At 42.8% G+C, this 18,190-nt stretch overlaps 2 protein-coding genes across 3 annotated transcripts in view; one reads left to right on the top strand and one right to left on the bottom strand.

Moving 5' to 3' along the window:
• TERB1 (telomere repeat binding bouquet formation protein 1) overlaps positions 1-8,953 on the top strand; it is a 37,589-nt gene extending 28,636 nt beyond the window's left edge. Inside the window, exons 17-21 of one of the 2 annotated variants that reach the window (XM_069740230.1) lie at positions 216-383; positions 2,039-2,101; positions 3,201-3,275; positions 6,632-6,714; positions 8,468-8,953. In XM_069740230.1, the coding sequence (XP_069596331.1) occupies positions 216-383; positions 2,039-2,101; positions 3,201-3,275; positions 6,632-6,714; positions 8,468-8,509 (431 nt within the window). In that variant the 3' untranslated portion in view covers positions 8,510-8,953. The remainder of the gene's footprint in view (positions 1-215; positions 384-2,038; positions 2,102-3,200; positions 3,276-6,631; positions 6,715-8,467) is intronic. The other variant, XM_069740229.1, reaches the window with a different exon arrangement.
• A 2,526-nt stretch (positions 8,954-11,479) lies between these two features.
• LOC138648931 (probable serine/threonine-protein kinase kinX) lies at positions 11,480-17,278 on the bottom strand. The gene is made up of 2 exons (XM_069738916.1): positions 16,990-17,278; positions 11,480-13,659 (listed from the first exon to the last, which is right to left on the bottom strand). The coding sequence occupies exon 2, from the start codon at positions 13,646-13,648 to the stop codon at positions 11,936-11,938; it is 1,713 nt and encodes a 570-aa protein (XP_069595017.1). The 5' UTR covers positions 13,649-13,659; positions 16,990-17,278; the 3' UTR covers positions 11,480-11,935.
• Positions 17,279-18,190: the final 912 nt, after the last annotated feature.

The raw sequence follows: 18,190 nt of genomic DNA, 5'->3' as shown, positions 1-18,190 counted from the left end.
AAATGGCGGGATAATAAATTAATTAAAAAAAATGTTAAACTTTTTTTTTATTCTTTATTACAAATTAATTCAAACAATAAATCTTTTTATTAACAGCAAAAAAAACAAAAAAAAACAGCACAATCGTGGGTGGGGTTTGTAGACATGAGTAATAGATCGCCCATTGATATAGACGGGCAACATACATACATATTCGTCTCCCATCTGTTTTCCAGGCTGTCTCCTGACCGGGTCGGTCATGAATAGCAGGAATTGCTCCAAGATGTTGTCGGGATGTCCAAATCTGTGCGATCGGCACAGAGTTATTCTACAGGCGGAGGAAAGTTATAGAACGGAATACAGAAAATTATTGTATGGCGCCGGATCCAACGCAGCACAGAAAAGTAATGACAATGTACAATCAGAAAGTAGCATAATATAGGGCAAGAGACCCTGATTCCAGCAATGTATCACTTACTGAGCTGCTTGCTGTAGCTTTGATTGAATCCCTGTTTTCCCTGCTAGTAATACTCAAATGCTAAGCTGTCTATAACCCCGCCCACACCACTGATTGACAACATTGCTGCCAATCAGTGCTGGTGGCGGAGTTACACAGATTAGCCTGACTGGGCTGCACATCAGTGATAATATCCTTCTAATAAAACAATGATTGTGTTGAAACTACAACACATAGCCTAGTAAGTGACACCTCCATGGAATCAGGATCTCTTGCTCTCTAGGGTTATTCCTATATTTATATATGGATTTTGTCGGATAGTCCATGTAAATATGAACAATTTTGCAATTAATTGCTTATTAAAATTTGCAACCGTTATCAAGATATTAACACTTATCTTTTGCTTGCAGTTCGTTGCCTTGGAGACCGACCACCGCTGCCAGATAGCAGAACATTGCAGTACAATCTCTTTTCTATTCAGCTTGTAAGCAGAGGTTTTGAAGCTTGACAGGATCGCTGGAGCTCGCTGTTGCATCCTGATACCGGACAGCTTCAGGGCAGCACTTACACGCTACGCATCGGCGGTGGTCGGTCTCCTAGGCAACGAGCTGTATACCAAATAGAAGTGTTAATATCTCGAAAACGGCTGCAAATTTTAATAAGCAGTAAATTGGGAAAGTGCTTGTCTTTACAAGTACTATCTGACAATAGCCATCAATAAAGCTGGGAATATCCCTTTTACTTTTACAATCCTTATTTTCATAAGGGTCAGCCTTCAATCTATTATGTCACACCATGCCACTAAAATAGCGCATGACATATGATACAGAAGCATTGTAAACCCCAAATAAAATCCTACTGATCATTCATCGGATGATCATTCATCGGAATCAATCCTTCACCTGTATTCTTGCATTTGAACTTCATTGAAAATGTATCTCCGTTCGCCTTCTATAACCTCCGCACTGCACCGTCGATTCCTTACTGCAGAATGAGTTAACTGAGAAACTGTCAGTGAGCTCGATTTGGCTGCAAGACTGGGAGTTTGTAACTTTTTTTATCTGATTATTGATCACAGATCACTTCAAAATTTAATGTGCCTAAAAAAACAAATAGGGCAATTTTTTTTGCAATGAAACCTGATTGCCAAAATGATTTTTAGTTCCTAAATGGATGCATTTAAGTAAGAAAAAAAGTACCCCCAAAATTTTAATCACTTTAGTCTAAAAGTGGTAGGGCACTGCATTCACTTTCCTGGAAAATTGCAGCAGAAATCCATTGAAGTGAATGGGGTCAGGTTGTAGTTTCCTGCCCAGGTGGAAAAAAAGTGCCACCGTGCAGGGAAATCTCAGCCGGTGACAGCCGTATACAGCCGAGCTTCAATCTCAGGATCGGTGCGATACGATGTCATAACCTTATAAGACGGGATCACCCCTTTAATATTTATTACATTGCAGCGTGTAATAAGGTCGTCTTCAGACGTCCTCCTGCTGATGGATTAAGCAATTCATTTTGCAAGTTAACTGTCACTAATTAATGGTGTTAGAAAAAATATATATAATATAAACTTAAAAATATATTGATAAATGTATGTATTCACAGATATACTGCTGACACCGCTAAGAAGAGAAGGAGCGACCGACCCGAATATAGCAGGATCCACCCGTAAGTATATATATAACTTATTAACGCGGATCCGTCTCCAGATTTCACAACACAAAAAAATGAATAAATAGATCTTAGACCAGATGAGGCTGGTGTACTGACTCTGAAAGCTCACATCAGAATGGCCCTATAATCCCTTTTTTTTTTTCAAGGGAATCGGTCACTAGATTCATATTGCCTGAACTGCGATTGCAGCCAGGAATGTTTTGCCTGAAACTCAACAGGTACACATAGTCCCAGACCGGCTTTTCAAAGTAGGTCGCAACGTTTCAAAGTAAACATACCTGGCTGAAATCGCACATCCAGCGTTTGATACAAGCTGTCCGTGGTTCTGATATTAAAATAAGCAATACAATGAGTCCAGTTCTAGCTCTCGCCTGACTCATAAAATCCTCACTTAAATACTAAAGGGGAACAGGCAGACATTGATTTTCATAGTCAGTACACCTGCCTCATCAGGTCTAAAATGGGGGGGGGGTTCCGACAAGTACCCCGTCCTGAATGGAGCGGATGTGTGCATGCTCGGCCTCTGCTGGAAACAGCAACTTTCTCCAGAAGTCCCATAGGTAATGGAAGGTGCGGAGGTCGAGCATGCGCACCTTCAGGACAGAGCTGCAAAGCAGAGTTCTTCGGGTCCCAGATCCTTGTTCTTGGGGGTCCAGGGGGCAAGACCACTCCCCCTCTGGAGCAGCGATGTCCGTCAGATTGAGCCTGAGGATAACATTTCCACAATCAATATATAAAACATGTAGATGCAGTAGTTCAGGGGTCTCCGGCTATTGTGGTCATAATATCGCACCTGTCGGCGTGTAGCCCCAGCCTAAAGCCAGCAGCCGTGATTTAAGGGTAAACTTGTCACCAAGTGTTCAGTTTTCCTGCAGCGCCTCCAAAGGAAGAAAGAAGCATTACACAGTTACTATTGAACTCGATAGTCTGTCCTTATAATGCATGGATATGCCGGGTCCTCCATCGAGGGAGACTATTTTGATGATCATTCTGATCCCACCTGTATTATTTCATAGATTCCCAAATAGGTTATATCCAAACCTGATACCTTTAATATCTGTGTGCTAATATTTGTGTAAATGGTGTATTACAGGTATCTTGCTGACTCCTATAAGAAAGGCAAAGCAAAAAAGCAGCCAGTGTGCAAAGACGCCATGTCTTCTGCAAGGTGAGGACAACAGATATTCTATAAAAAAAACAATAGAAATCTATGATGGTCCTGGAGCAGGGTATACTGGATCCCTTCTCTCCATCTCAGTGGACACTCACAGGGTCATCAGTTTAAAGATGTGCCCCCCAAACCGCATGTATGGCCACTGACACCTATATATCTTCTATCTGTTGCTGCATTCTTGAGTAGGGTTGCAAATGAGGACATTAGTGCTCTGGGAGTGACAGAGCACTTACCAATCCTATGCCTCATGAAGTGGTTTCCCTCCCAGCACCAGCCTCTTTAGCTTGATTAGCTCACTGTCTGATATTCTTGCCCGTCCCCTGATGTAACACAGACAGTGAGCTAGTAATCAAGCTAAAGAGATTGGTGTTGGGCAGGGAAAAGGCCTCAGAAGGCATTAGGCTCGGGAAGTGCTCTGCCACACCTAGAGCACTTAACACCTAATTTGCATATTTAAAAAAAAAAAAAACACTAAATTCTCAAATCAAAAATGCAGCAACAGATAGAAGATTTAAAAGGTGTTAAAGTGATTTACATATCAAAGACCTGCGTGGCCAGATATGCGGTTGATCTAATTGACAGATTAACTTTAGTGGCCTATATGGGCCATCTGAGGACCACTGGTACTGTTTAAAATCCAATTACATGGCTGTGCAACAAAGCGAAACAAAGAAACCTCAATATTAGTCTGGGCACATAAAACCCAGCTCTCCAGGAAGCTCTAGGAGACCTTCTGGATTACTAGAGGAGTTGGCAAATCTTGTAGGTGCTGCCGGTCTCCCAAAACCTCCTGGAATGCAGGTTTTGGAGGCTTTTGGCAACACTCCTAAAGGGCTTGATAGAGGTGTGGAGGGGCATGGCAGGGATGGGTCCTAAAAAAAAGAAAAAGGAGGCATGGGTTTAAAGGGGGTTGTCCAGCTTTAGACTACAAGTTTGCATTAATTCTATGTAACGGCAGACTTGTAGCCTAAGACCGGACAACCCCTTTCAGGAAAATATTATTCTTGGACGGGCACTGGGAAATTGACAAGTATTAATCATAAAGCTACTGGGGAGGTCCTTTCTGTTTTGTCAAGGGGAAGGAGCAGACAAATAGCGGATTGCTGCTCTATACACATTTTTAGAGCCCTTGTACTTGCAGTCACAGACCATATAGTTAGACGATGACGTGTTGTGCGACCCCGAAATCGCAGTTTCACATCGCATCTCATGACTCAGCTATTGCGTCACAGAGTCACGAAAGTTTCCAAATGTGTTGCATTTTCTGTCGCAGAGGTTTTAGGTCACGTCTGAGAATTATTATTAATTATTATAGCGCCATTTATTCCATGGCGCTTTACATGTGAGGAGGGGTATACATAATAAAAACAAGTACAATAATCTTGAACAATACAAGTCACGACTGGTACAGGAGGAGAGAGGACCCTGCCCGCGAGGCCTCACAATCTACAAGGGATGGGTGAGGATACAGTAGGTAAGGATAGAGCTGGTCGTGCAGCGGTTTGGTCGATCGGTGGTAGCTGCAGGTTGTAGGCTTGTCGGAAGAGGTAGGTCTTCAGGTTTTTTGAATGTTTCGATGGTAGGTGAGAGTCTGATATGTTGTGGTAGAGAGTTCCAGAGTAGGGGTGATACACGAGAGAAATCTTGTATGCAATTGTGGGAAGAGGAGATAAGAGGGGAGTAGAGAAGAAGATCTTGTGAGGATCGGAGGTTGCATGCAAAAAAGTACCGAGAGACGAGGTCACAGATGTATGGAGGAGAGAGGTTGTGGATGGCTTTGTATGTCATGGTTAGGGTTTTGTACTGGAGTCTCTGGGTAGTGGGGAGCCAGTGAAGGGATTGACAGAGGGGAGAGGCCGGGGAATAGTGGAGGGACAGGTGGATTAGTCGGGCAGCAGAGTTTAGAATAGATTGGAGGGGTGCGAGAGTGTATAGAAGGGAGGCCACAGAGCAGGAGGTTGCAGTAGTCGAGGCGGGAGATGATGAGGGCATGGACTATGGTTTTTGCAGATTCTTGGTTTAGGAATGTACCGATCCATGAAATATTTTTGAGTTGAAGGCGGCAGAAAGTGAAAAGGGCTTGGATATGTGGTTTGAAGGAGAGATCAGTGTCAAGGATGACCCCAAGCAGCGAGCTTGTGGGACTGGGGAGAGTGGGCAGCCATTTACTGTAATGGATAGGTTCGTTGGGGCGGTCGCGTGAGATGGGGGAAAGAAGATGAATTCTGTTTTGTCCACGTTAAGTTTTAGAAATCTAGCGGAGAAGAAGGATGAAATAGCGGACAGACATTGAGGGATTCTGGTTAGTAGGGAGGTGATATCTGGTCCAGAGATGTAGATCTGTGTGTCATCAGCATAGAGATGATACTGAAAGCCATGAGATTCTATGAGCTGTCCCAGGCCAAAGGTGTAAATGGAGAAGAGCAGGGGCCCAAGGACTCAACCTTGTGGGACTCCGACAGATAGAGGGCGAGGTGAGGAGGTGGTGTGTGAGTGGGAGATGCTGAATGTCCGGTCTGTTAGGTATGATGAGATCCAGGATAGGGCCAAGTCTGTGATGCCAAGGGATGAGAGGGTCTGTAATAATAGGGAATGGTCCACTGTGTCAAAGGCAGCCGACAGGTCGAGGAGGAGGGCGGAGTAGTGTCGCTTGCTCTTGGCGGTTAATAGGTCATTGGTGACCTTAGTTAGGGCAGTTTCAGTGGAATAGTGTGACCAGAAGCCAGATTGTAAGCGGTCGAAGAGGAGGCAGGAAGAGAGATGGGAGGACAGTTCAAGGTAAACGTGTTGTTCCAGTAGTTTTGAGGCATAGGGGAGAAGTGATATAGGGCGATAGCTAGATACAGAAGATGGGTCAAGAGGGGGCTTTTTGAGGATAGGTGTGATGGAGGCATGTTTAAAGCTTGAGGGGAAAACACCAGTTGTTAGTGATAGTTTGAAGAGATGGGTTAGGGTTGGGATGAAGACTGGTGAGGTTTGCGATGAAGTGGGAAGGGGATCGGGTCAAGTGCACAGGTGGTGAGATGCGATCTTGAGAGTAGGGTGGAGAATTGCTGCTGTGCATTGATGAGTAACGCAGCCTGCATACACTGATGATATCAGGGGTAGAAATAATAATACCGCAGTGGCTGTATATTCCCTAGATGACGCAGCACCATCAGCCTCGTACTCCTCCGCTTGTAAATCACTAAAGTTACTTTTGCAGCCTCAGATAAGCGTCACAAATAATTTAACAGTTTACGGCGACGCTGCCAACACTCGACTCTATTCAATCAATATTCACTGGCTAAGCACCAGGTCAGAGCCGGGGGTCGATTTAACTGGATTTATTCTTTCCTTTATAAAATCAGGTTTAGAATCAAGAGACGACAGAGACGGGAATCCTAAAAGACGAGAGAAAACCCACAACAAGCCTGAAGTGTTGGAAGTTCAGGTACAGTACGTGTTATATGGCACCTTAAGGCTGTCACAGTTCACACAATGCCCTAGGGATGAGCTGCAGTACCAGACACAACCCGTGGACAACGGGGGCGCTGTTACTGGAGGAAAAACAAAAGTGGAGAACTGGACCTAAACACATGCAATCTGTTATATGTAAGAAAAAGGAGCATTTACATAAGCTAATAATCGGTTGCTATGAAACATGCTCAGATTAGATAATTTATAGAGGCAAGAAAATCTCCGCTATCGGCAGCACATCCTTATGTATAAATAGGGGATGTGCTGCCGATAACATGATACAGAACAATTGTATTAGTCATCACTTTGTCCCCCATAATGGTTTGTTGGCCAAAAACGAGCTCTGCACGACTTGTTATATGGTCGACCGATTAGGTGCACTGAGCGGCACCATGTTACCTATACCTGCCCATGGACCTCCCCATGTAATAAAGGGTATCATGACTGCATTCGCTCGGACGGGGTGTGTTATCACACCCTTTTTTCCCCACTTCATAGTCTACTACACAAAAGAAAAGAAAAAAATATGAGTGTAGGGGCGCAAGTCAGACAGCCATATGAATGGGCCAAGATTGGACCACAATGCTTGGACTGGCACCGACACTCTTGACCCAAGCCAGCGTAACAGTATTTCTATGCAGCTGTCGGGACCAGTCCGAGCATTACAGTCTGGTTTTGGTCCCATTTTTTACAGCCGCATGGCTGCACCCCAGCTCAGTTTCTTTTACAAAAGGCTGCCATCTATCACTATAGGCCCAGACCAGCAGCAGACAGGTACGTGTCAGAGAGGCAAAAACATGAAGATTACATCCCAAAAGTTTCCCCCACCATGTTAGAAACCTGATCCTGCATAACAGCAACCTGCATCACTCCAGCTGTTGTGAAACTACAGCTCCCAAGGGAGTTCAGAAACCTGAAACTGATGGCCTACTGGGACTTATATAGTCCTACAACAGCCGGAGTGCCACAGGTCACTGACCCCTGCTCTAGAACAATGGTCTTCAAACTGTGGCTCTCCACACACACCCTGGCATGCACCACCAGCGGAAAACTGTCTTCAGCTTGAGAACAACCACCTAGGCTCTGTTCACACCACACATTTTCAGTTCTGAGACACTGAAAAGGACCTATGATGAAGCCACTCACTATAATGAGGCAGACAGTCACTTTGTGCCATGTCTGGCCCCTGGTCAGTTTTAGGTAGACAATAACACTCAGAGAATGGTTTCGCCATTGCTGCTTCATCCGGCTTCTTCAGGGGGTTCCATCCGAATTCTATTTTTCAGAGCTTCAGATGGAACATTTGAAAGAACCAGGTCATTAGTACAGTCACACATCCGTTTTGTTTTTTACATTAACCTTAAACAATTGATGAAAAACTGATGAAGAATTGTTGTCTGCCATCATCAACAGATCCCCACAAACTTGAATGAGTCTGATCCGCTAAAAAAACGGGTGAAACAGAACCCTGTCTACATTTAATGCATCTGACACACAGATCCATTAATAGAAACGGGTGTGTTAAAGTTCCATGGGTCAGCTCTAGACTGGTGATCATAAAACGGATGTGTGAATGTGGCCTAAAAGGAACGAATTAGACGTCGGACATCTTTAGGATTTACAAGCATTGTCCCAAAGTGACTTCTTTCCCAAACCACATGATGTGATTATCTTAGTCTGTGCCGGTTTTACTGATATTTACATTGAACGAAACCTAAATATTTCAGCCTGTGATATATACAGAGCATCCAGATCAATTCAGCAGATGAACCCCAACGCTGCTCCTGCTCCAGATCCAAGTCTCCTGCTTATTATCACTCATGTCTGTCTTCTCTCAGTTGTCTGCAATCTATGCCTCTCCAGCTGGGAGTTGTAGTTTCCCAGACGCTTGCAGTAGATATGTACGTATAATTCTTATTCGGCCATGCAGACCCCCAAGAGTCCTCCGAAGAAAACACGCAAAGATTTCACCCAAAGAGAAATCGCAAATCTTCTGGACGGCGTGCAAAAGCTTGGCCACCACTGGAACGCAATTTTGTGGTTGTATCCTTTTCAGAAAGGCCGAACAAACGTGGATTTGGCGAAAAAATACAAACAGTTACAAGGAAAGCGCCAACTTATACCATAGGGAGCGTCCATACACGACAGCGGATCAGAGCAGCCACCCCACAGAGAGGTGCAATTATGGTCTTTTTAATAAAAACTTTATAATGAAATCTGGCAGAAGTTTTTTTTTTTACTTTACTTTTTTTTTTTTTTACATTTTAGCTTAATAATTTATATAGTGGCAGCGATATGGTCTAGACGCTGAGGAGTGCACTGAGTAATAGACCATTAACGGATTTCATATAAATCATTACTCGCAGGTTAAAGGCCAGTCACCAGCTATATTTTATCAGTGAAGTCACTTACTGGAAAAAGCAATGACGCCGCAGAACAAAAGCGCTGGAAGGTCTTGTGCTGATCTCACCATGCTGTCACCAGTATGGAGGCCAAGCGTTGCAGCTGTAGGAGAGCATGTATGATCTGCTAAAACCACCATTAGCTCAGATCTGGTATGACTCAATTTGCAGGACCTGGTCCATCCACCATGTCGGTGTTCTGTAGCCACTGCATGATGATGCCGACAGGTATTAGGCGCTTCTCAGGGTTCCCATCCAGGCACCACACATTACTGGCCTGGCCGAGGGACCCAGGTCCTACAAATCAAATTCGCATCAACTCATCTGAGGATTTGTAATGTTAGTAGTTGGAGTCTAGCAGCCCATCAAAGTTCTGCGTATTCTCCAGAGCTATATAAATAACTTTTGGGGAGGAGAAATATCACAAATAACTCTTAGAAAGAGTTTTAGCACAAAAATGACTGTTCAAACCAAGCCCAGGCACTTGCCTCACCCTTTGCGCAGCTGATCCGTTCAATGCACCTTCATACTTTTTTTTTTGCTTCGCTTTCACCGTCTCTTTTTAAGTCAAAGCTGTCAATCAATAAAGAGGAGGAGGTGGAAATACATGGCAAACAATTCCGTGCACTGCACTGACCTGCTTGGCCACACCAAGGGTGCACTGAGCGCCTGTGCTTGGTTTGAACAGTCATTTTGTGCTGACAGTCCCTTTAAAAAAAAAAAAAAAAAGTGGGATTGATTAAAGATCCCTTATGTATGGAGGAGGTTTTAAATCTGATCATCATAAGGATCCCATTTGTGTTTTTATTCCCCCACCCCCCTTCAGACCCCCAGATTAGTGTCCATTACAGTAATGAGCAACAGTATAGGGATCTACAGTCTGATGTTATTAGATGTCACACCCAAGCATGCAGTTTATGCCCCGAGTGCACAAAACAGTGCTGTGTAAACTTTAATAGGCTTCTGTCAGTAGGATCAACCCTCCTAAGTTGTGTACAGGCATGCAGGTCATAGGAAGCTGAATAAAATGATACCTTGATATCTGCAATCCGATGTCTTATGGCAGAGAAATCGATGTTTTAATAGTTAAGATCTCTGGGCCGGACATAGATCTTCCCGAGAATCTGCCTGCAGAGATTATTTTAAATAGTAAGGAGGCGTTACCATTGTGATACATGTAGATCAGGACAGCAGACTGTCAGATATTACATGTTTCACACTGGTAATGCATTTATAATAAGCTCTGGAGGCAGATTATTCAGGAGATCCATGTCCGGCCCATAGATCTTAACAACTCATTTACATATTAAGAAAAAGATGTATTTCTCTGGAATAAGACATTGGATCGCAGATATCAAAGTATCATTTTCTCAATCTTCTTACGACCTATATGCCCATATAGATGGCTCAGGAGAGGTGATCCTACTGGACGATTCCCTTTAAAGTTAATGTGTAACTTCAGAAGTCATTTATTAAAAACAGGAACTTAACCTTATTTGTCTTCTTGTTCCGTTACATGCATTGAATAAATATTTAGGCTTTTCTGGATAAACATCCCCATTAGTAGGTTTTAGGCCACTTCCTACGGAGGCTTAAGTCCATCCATTGAACTACCTATGGAGTTAAGCTTCCGTTCATTCTTTTGTTCTCTCCGGGGGTCTCTTCCCTCAGAGGTCTTTGGTCAGTCTTTTAGAAGCATGAAATTGCCCTTACAGTACAATGGCTTGACGTGACTCGTCCTTCCAAGATTAAGTAGGTCGGAGGGGTGTTGTCAATCCGTATTCATAAGACCACCGTACACACTCATTAAATGTGCCAATAAAAATTCAATATGGTGCAAGTCGGACTATTGCTGCTCATGTTAGTGTGCCCAACGAGAGGTGGATGTTTAATATTAGGCAGTGGCCAGTGTGGAAAAAAAAAAAAAATTTATATATAAATTTTTTATTTTTAAAACATAATTAAGCCATTTTATAACATCTCATGGCACAAGTTTCCCTCTTAAAGTCTACAGCTATAAGAATAGCAGTTGTCACAGCCTTGGAGACATGGTTTCTGGATATTCTCAGAACTAGGCACGCAAGAGAAAGTCATCACAGACCCCTTTCCAGACTTCTCATCGCTAATCGTAGGGAGCCAGACTCAAATCTGAAATGACTGAACCAAAAGACACAAAGGATCCAAGTGTCAAGACAAGAGAAATGGGCCAAATATGTTGGAATTCAATATACTTGATTTTTTTTTTTTTTTTTTAGCAAGTGCCCAAATGCTTGTTCAGTTGAAACCTTGTGTCGCCACCCCACACATACACGTAGTAAATGGTCGGACAGCGTAAACTTAAATATGACATTTTATTTGTGGAAAACATTGTGAAAGTTCATGCGTTAAGACATTTTTTTTTTGAACATCTGGTTTAGCTCACGAGAATTTTTCCATTGGGCATTGGTCACTTTTGTATTACATTTGGCCTTTCGGAACATCGAATAGAAAAAAAAAAACATTATATAAATATCACTCCTAAATTTAATTTTTGTTATCTTCAGGAGATTCGATCAATAAGTTAAGCTATAATAAATTTGGCAGAATTGTTTATGGCAAGAGTCACTAGTAAAAGATTTGGTCAAGGGGATGAGGAGGGGGCGTTTATTTTATTTATTTTTTTTGCCTTCAAACGCTTAAAATTTTTCATGGAGGATTTGGTCACAGACGATGTAGACAGTTCAATAGAATGTGGATCATTTCACCTTGGAACCGGCAATAAGAAAAAAAACAAAACAAAAAGCCTCATGCGTTTTATTCATTGCATACTGCAATCTCATGGCCTTCACCTTGACCATTAAGCTCATGGAGGTCTTTGTCACATCCATTCTCAAGGTGCATCTTCACTTCTTCCTTCAGAGGCAAGCCATTACTGACTCCATGCTTCTCAACGATGAGTGGCGCAGAGGGTTCTTTTGATAATTCTTCAGCAGGCATTTTATGGTTTTCAGCATTGGCTTCAGCATTTTTATCTGGAGTTCCCTCATGGACTATGGTACCTTCATGGTCTCTATCATCCTTTGATGTGTTCAAGACAACCTCTTCGGGAACTTTACAATCTTTGCTCTTCTCTTGGCTTCCTTGCTCTGTTGGTTCTTTATCAGAGATGCTTTCTTTTTCTTCTTCCTTAACTTCATGTTGGATTTTCTCATCTCCTACTTCCGGCTCAGTGGTGATCATGTCCTGGACTTTACCTTCATGAATTTCTTCTACAGCTTGCTCAGAGAGGTCTTTGTCAGCAACAGTCACATCTTGATGAGGGACCTTCTCTACAGATGGTGGCTCTGCTGGAACACATTCAGTAGTAAGTGCCTGGGTTTCTATAGATTCTTTAACCAGATCCAAAGTTTCATGATTCTCTACATTTTCTTCTACTTTAACAGTAGAGTCAGGCACTTCATTTGATGGCAGTGGTTCAGGTAAAGATTCTGTTTCTTGCCTAGATTCACTTAATTTTTCAGGCTCAGAACAAGGCACCAGTTCAGGATTTGCCATAGGTTCTACAATCTTGATCACTGGGACGAGAGCTACAGGCTCTTCAGAAGTCTTTGACATCACAGGCTCAGTTACTGGTTCGGGCTCCACCAACTCAACAGCTGGTACAGTTTCTGGAAGGGCAGGTCCAGTTGGCTCTGGTTCTATTGCCTTTAGCACAGGCTCTGGATCTACCACTTCCGCTACTGGTTCCTGCAAAACAGGATCTACCAAAACAGTTTCTGAGACTAATGACTCAACTATCTCAGGGGGCATTTCTGCCCCCTTCACAGACTCCAGGACTGGTTTCTGTTCTTTTGTTTCTTGCTCTGAAACTTGATCTTTTGTCAGCACTGGAGTTTGTTCTTTCTCCATCTTCTCTACCTTCACTTTAGTCTCTGGATCAGGTACTGACTTGGCCAACTCTTCGTTGTGTTCTGGTGGAGGAGCTGAGGGTTCGGTCACAGATTCGTTTTCCTTTTTTGGCTCTGAACCTTCATGTGTCGTTACTGCCTTGGCTTCCAGAGGTTCTTCTTTAGCAGCCGACTCATTTACCTTGTCGTGATCAGTTTGTGGTTTTTCTACAGGTTGACTTTTCTCTTCTTTACCACTTTGCGGAGCCATTTGCTGAGATGTACTTGAACTCTTAGCATTTTCAGGTTTGTCTTGTTCTGGTTTAGGTTCTTCTACCTTTTTTTGTTCAGCATTAGGTTTACCTTCAGACTTTTGGTCTTTATTTGTATCGTCTTTGGTAGTTTTACCAGATTGAGCCTCCGTGCTGTTTTTTTCCACTGGAACTTTCTGTTCCTCACTTGCACCATTGTTCAGAGTTTGGTCGATAGGTTTTTTTTCTCCATTTGGTTCTGCTGCATCTTTTTGTCCCAACTGCGTCTCTGTATCTTTTTGCTCAACCTCTGTTGTTTCTGTGGACTCTCCATCTTTGCCAGCACCAAGACAATATCCCTTCTTCTTCTTACTCAACTTTGCCCCCATCGTTGTTATTACTGCAAAGACAAGCAAGGAAGATCATCAGAACATTACCATCTTTGTATCCTAATATTCTTAACCTCTTCCCAACATTAAATATTCATTGCTCGGGAAAAAAAAACAAAAAACAAAAAAAAACAAGAACTGGCAGCTGATGCAGCCTTGGCTTGAAACCCGCAAGTGGTCAATAGCCAAATGCATCTCTCAAGGTGCTACAGAGGACGGGAGTGCAAGTACCATAAATGAAGTCACCCATTACAGTAACCCACACACCCACTCGTTACTTTCCTTAATGAACCATAAACTTTGACAGATGGCCAGATTTTCTCCTCTGTGCCGAGCAAAGAAGCTGAACTGGGACTGTGCTTCTTGAAATTTTCCTTAATTGCCTGGCAGATTGGCGGACCCGTCTTCCTCTGACATTTGTCAGCAGACAAAGACATCTTGTTGTATAGCACTGATTAAACCATTTGTATACAGTGGGAAAAGTTGGTGACCACCATTACTCTCCCAACGTACCAATTTTTTAAAGCAACCACCTAATATTTTACTACAATCTCCAACATTTTTCAAGGGATATAGCATAAATGGGGTTTGGCCATCTGGTATCACAGCTACATATGAGCAAAAAAGCAGTAGTGTTCACTTCTGTGCCGGAAATACTCTGCCCAGCATCTGGAGCTCCCCTGCTGCTTACTAGTACCCCCCATCCATAAGACATCAAGACATTACAGCTTGGTGCATGGGGACTAGTAAATGGCAAAGGAACCCACGATTGCTGGTGTAGAATTAAACATTGCCTTTATCTGGCTTGATGACAAAACTGGACACCGCGTAGCTAATTTTTTGGCCAATCTTGAATCACCAAAGAATAAAAAGGGCCCTACTGCCAAATCAATGCTGCGCCTCCTTCATACCGGCTCGTCAGTCCACACACAGCTCCATTGAAGTGAATGGGGCTGGTTGCAGCTTTTCACCTTTAGGCAGCATTCACATGGCACAGTTTCATGGTCCAAGATCTCCTGACCCAAACTCAGCCACATACAGCCCATGAGGCTGTTGTGTTTGAGACAGGAGACCCATAGCCAGTCGAGATAGCCTAATTTGTACAGAGGCCTGTGGAGGAGTCTGTGATATCCTGGAGGTCAGACACTACTCGCTCCCAAAAAAAAAAAAAAAAAAATCCAAGCAACATACAATGGGAATCAAAGTCTCCTCTACTGCTACTGAAAAAAAAAAAAAAAAAAAAAAACAGTGCCACCTTTAACTATTGGTGGGATTGAGTATTACAGCTCAACTGAAGAGTATTATAAAAAGAAAAATAACCAGGACCAACTAAAAGGTGAAAGGGGCAATGGTCATCAAGGTGGGGACCCATTAACCTCATTATATTCAGCAAGGTAGGAGGAGTTTTCAGGAGGACTACATCCACTGGTCCATATACAAAGGGACCGCAATGGGCACGGACCGTAGCCCTAACAGCAACAACTTTTACAAAAGTAACAAATCAGAAGGATGTATTTCTCAACCTGCGCATCATCAGCCTAGTCAAAATGTTCAAGGAAAACCATACGAAGATCACAGACCCCTATTGTGGGAAGAACAATGCACTGTACAACGACAACCTCGTCCTCAGTCCACCGCCCTGCATGGTTTCCATCTGGTCTGCGTAATTGACCATAGTGATCAACCACACGTCTCGCTTCATTCTTTACAAGACAGATGGAGGTGATCTGCAGCCACTGAGCAGCGCTTGACAAGCGCATAGAAACCTAAGATCTCCACACAAAAAAATCAAAACACTAAAAATAAAAAAAAATAGTGTAAAATACCAAAATTAAGAAAAAAAAGAAAAACTAATATTTTATCCAAGTGCATGCACCTTGGTAGTATCAGGTCATCTACACGGCTCTGGTGCAGAGCGTGCACCCATGGAAATGAATGACCATTGCTTCCAACACATGTAATCACCAATTGGAACATGCAAAAAAAAATACTGCCCTAATATTCTCTACTATCGCTAACCCACATGCAAGGAGAAGTCTGCACGTACAATGGCATAATTGTCCAAATTTGGTAACATCATGGTGACCAGAATGCTAAACTCACATGTATTTTGTGCACATTTAAGAAAATTATTATATATATATATATATATATATATATATATATATATATATATATATATATATATATATAAAAAAAAAATGCATTAAAAATGTTAAAAGGTGCATGCAACTCATGTAACTACAGTCATCCGGTATCACTATCCCCCATTTCCAGATATAAGGGTGCAAGAGCTATGCACCATTATGCTGCCAAAATATCTGTACAAGGGAAGACCCCCACCTCCCCCCAGAGCCGATCTGGTATAATATCTCTATCATCTGGCACAACTGCAAGGATTAGAACTAGAGCCCCCATCATCCATACCTTGTCCAGGTCACACAAGGAACAATGCTGCTCCTACTGCAGGCTGCAAATCATTTTGGGAAGTGCCTCTCCTAACCCAGCTGATAAAAGGTCCAGCATTTGACAGGATATTAACCAAGCGTGTGCCACACTGGATCCAGCCCAGAAGAATTACACGGTCACAATTAAAAGGGCTCTTCCGGCAGATCACGGGTTAAAAGCCCGGAACAATAGAAATTGGGATATATTCCCATTGGATACGGATACGCATTGTTTAACCCTTTCATCGCAGGGTGGAGATCCATTGTTACCAGCAGATGGAAAAAAAAAAAGAAGAAAAAAAAAAATCGGATGTAACAGATGCAAATTGATTTAATTACAATTATTAGAGATGGGGCGGCGAGATAATTGTAGGATCGTCGAGATTATCACACAACCCATCTGCCGTGCGATTTACGACACGAAAGAAAAAAAAAAGGAAATTCGGAAAAATAGACGGCGACGGGCAATTATATCCGGGAATTTTTAACCCTTACCCTACAATATCTTGGTTGCAGAGCTGACACTCTGGCGGAACTAGAAGCACATGGACGGCGGAGGGAGGGGATTGCGGAGGTGGGAAGCCAAGTTGGCAGGAGAATTACGATGACAGGTTATAGGGATATTAATCTAGTTTTTGTATATGGGGAAAAATTATTAAAAAATAAAATCCAATATGGATTACATGGGAGTTTGGCCATCGCTCCCTACGAGCGGGGGGGATTGCTGCAGTCAGCTTTGCAGTAGGGTCTTACAGAACAAAGGATCTGGCTTGCAGCACTATCTGCACATCTCCTATATGCACACATCATGCTAGCCAGCTAGCCACCTAGCCCACCACCAGCTGCACGGTGCCCAGGACCGGTCACATTGGCATCCCAAGCGGTATTACATACCTGGTAGATGTACCCAAGCCTGGGAGCGATAGATGCAGCAGAACCAGGAGTGGTTGGGCTAGGACTGAGAGCAAGATGGAGAGTGACAGATGCTCCCCTCTCAGAGGTACAATCTGGTATTCACCATCCCCCTCCTCTCCTCGCCTTTTACACTCGCTCCCCTCCCTACATCTGCTGTATGGAAGACCTCAAATGCAGAAAGACTCCACTGCCCTTCAGTATGTGTCACCACTCCTGGGAATAGGGAAAAATATCAGCAGATGTAGCAGTGCCCAAAGTGTCATCTGGCGCCACTCTTATTATAAAAGCGTTACCTGGTCCTTTACGTAGGACTGCAGGTAACGTACCGCATGCAGACACATTGCAGATTTTTTTTTTTTTTCGGGAGTGCACATCAAAGTCCGCACGGTTTTCTTTTTTTTTTTTTCAGGTGTGCGTTTTTTTGTTGTTTTTTTTTAACATGTTACGCCTTTAAACAAAATAAAATCACGCACACCTGAACAATTTACAAAAAAAATTACACCCAATTTTTAATTTTTTTTTCCCAGACGTGGGATAAAAATCCGCCTATCCTTATGATATGTTTCCACGTTGAGATATTTGGTGCAGTTTTTGTCGCCAAAGTTTAAGTTCACACAATGCTTTATATTTGTTAAAAATAAAAAATATGGTAACATTTTTGCAAAATCTCAACCAAAAAAAAACAGGGAATGCATTGTGTGAACACGACCAAAGCCAGGAATGGATTTTAAAAAAGCTATTTTTTTGTGCGTTTTGTAGTTGCTTGATACATTTGGTGCATCTTTTCCAGCAGGATTTAGATAAATTCTGCCATATGAAATGTGTTTCTTCATGAATCCCCCCCCCCCCCAACTGTTTTTTTTTTTTTTCTACGTGTCTTCCATATGGCTTTGGATTCTGAAACTGCATGAAAAATTGTGGAAACTCATCCTTACTGACATCTAGGCTGTGTTTTGTGGTTGCAATACAATCAGGGTTTTATCAGCAGGAGATTATCACTACAGGACTAGGTGTCTCGTGCCTCCTGGTCCAAGCACACCCCAAGCAGTGATTGGCAGCTTTCAACCTATGCAAAATGTACACAGAAAGCAGCCAATCAGTGATGTGGGTTGGGTTATAGAAAACTCAGCATTCCAAGCCCTGCTAAATCTGCAGAAAAAAAAATGTGGTTGTATGGCAA

Source organism: Ranitomeya imitator, chromosome 9 (assembly GCF_032444005.1).
Source record: "Ranitomeya imitator isolate aRanImi1 chromosome 9, aRanImi1.pri, whole genome shotgun sequence".
NCBI classification, from domain to species: domain Eukaryota; kingdom Metazoa; phylum Chordata; class Amphibia; order Anura; family Dendrobatidae; genus Ranitomeya; species Ranitomeya imitator.
This window is presented reverse-complemented; position numbering and strand designations above follow the sequence as displayed.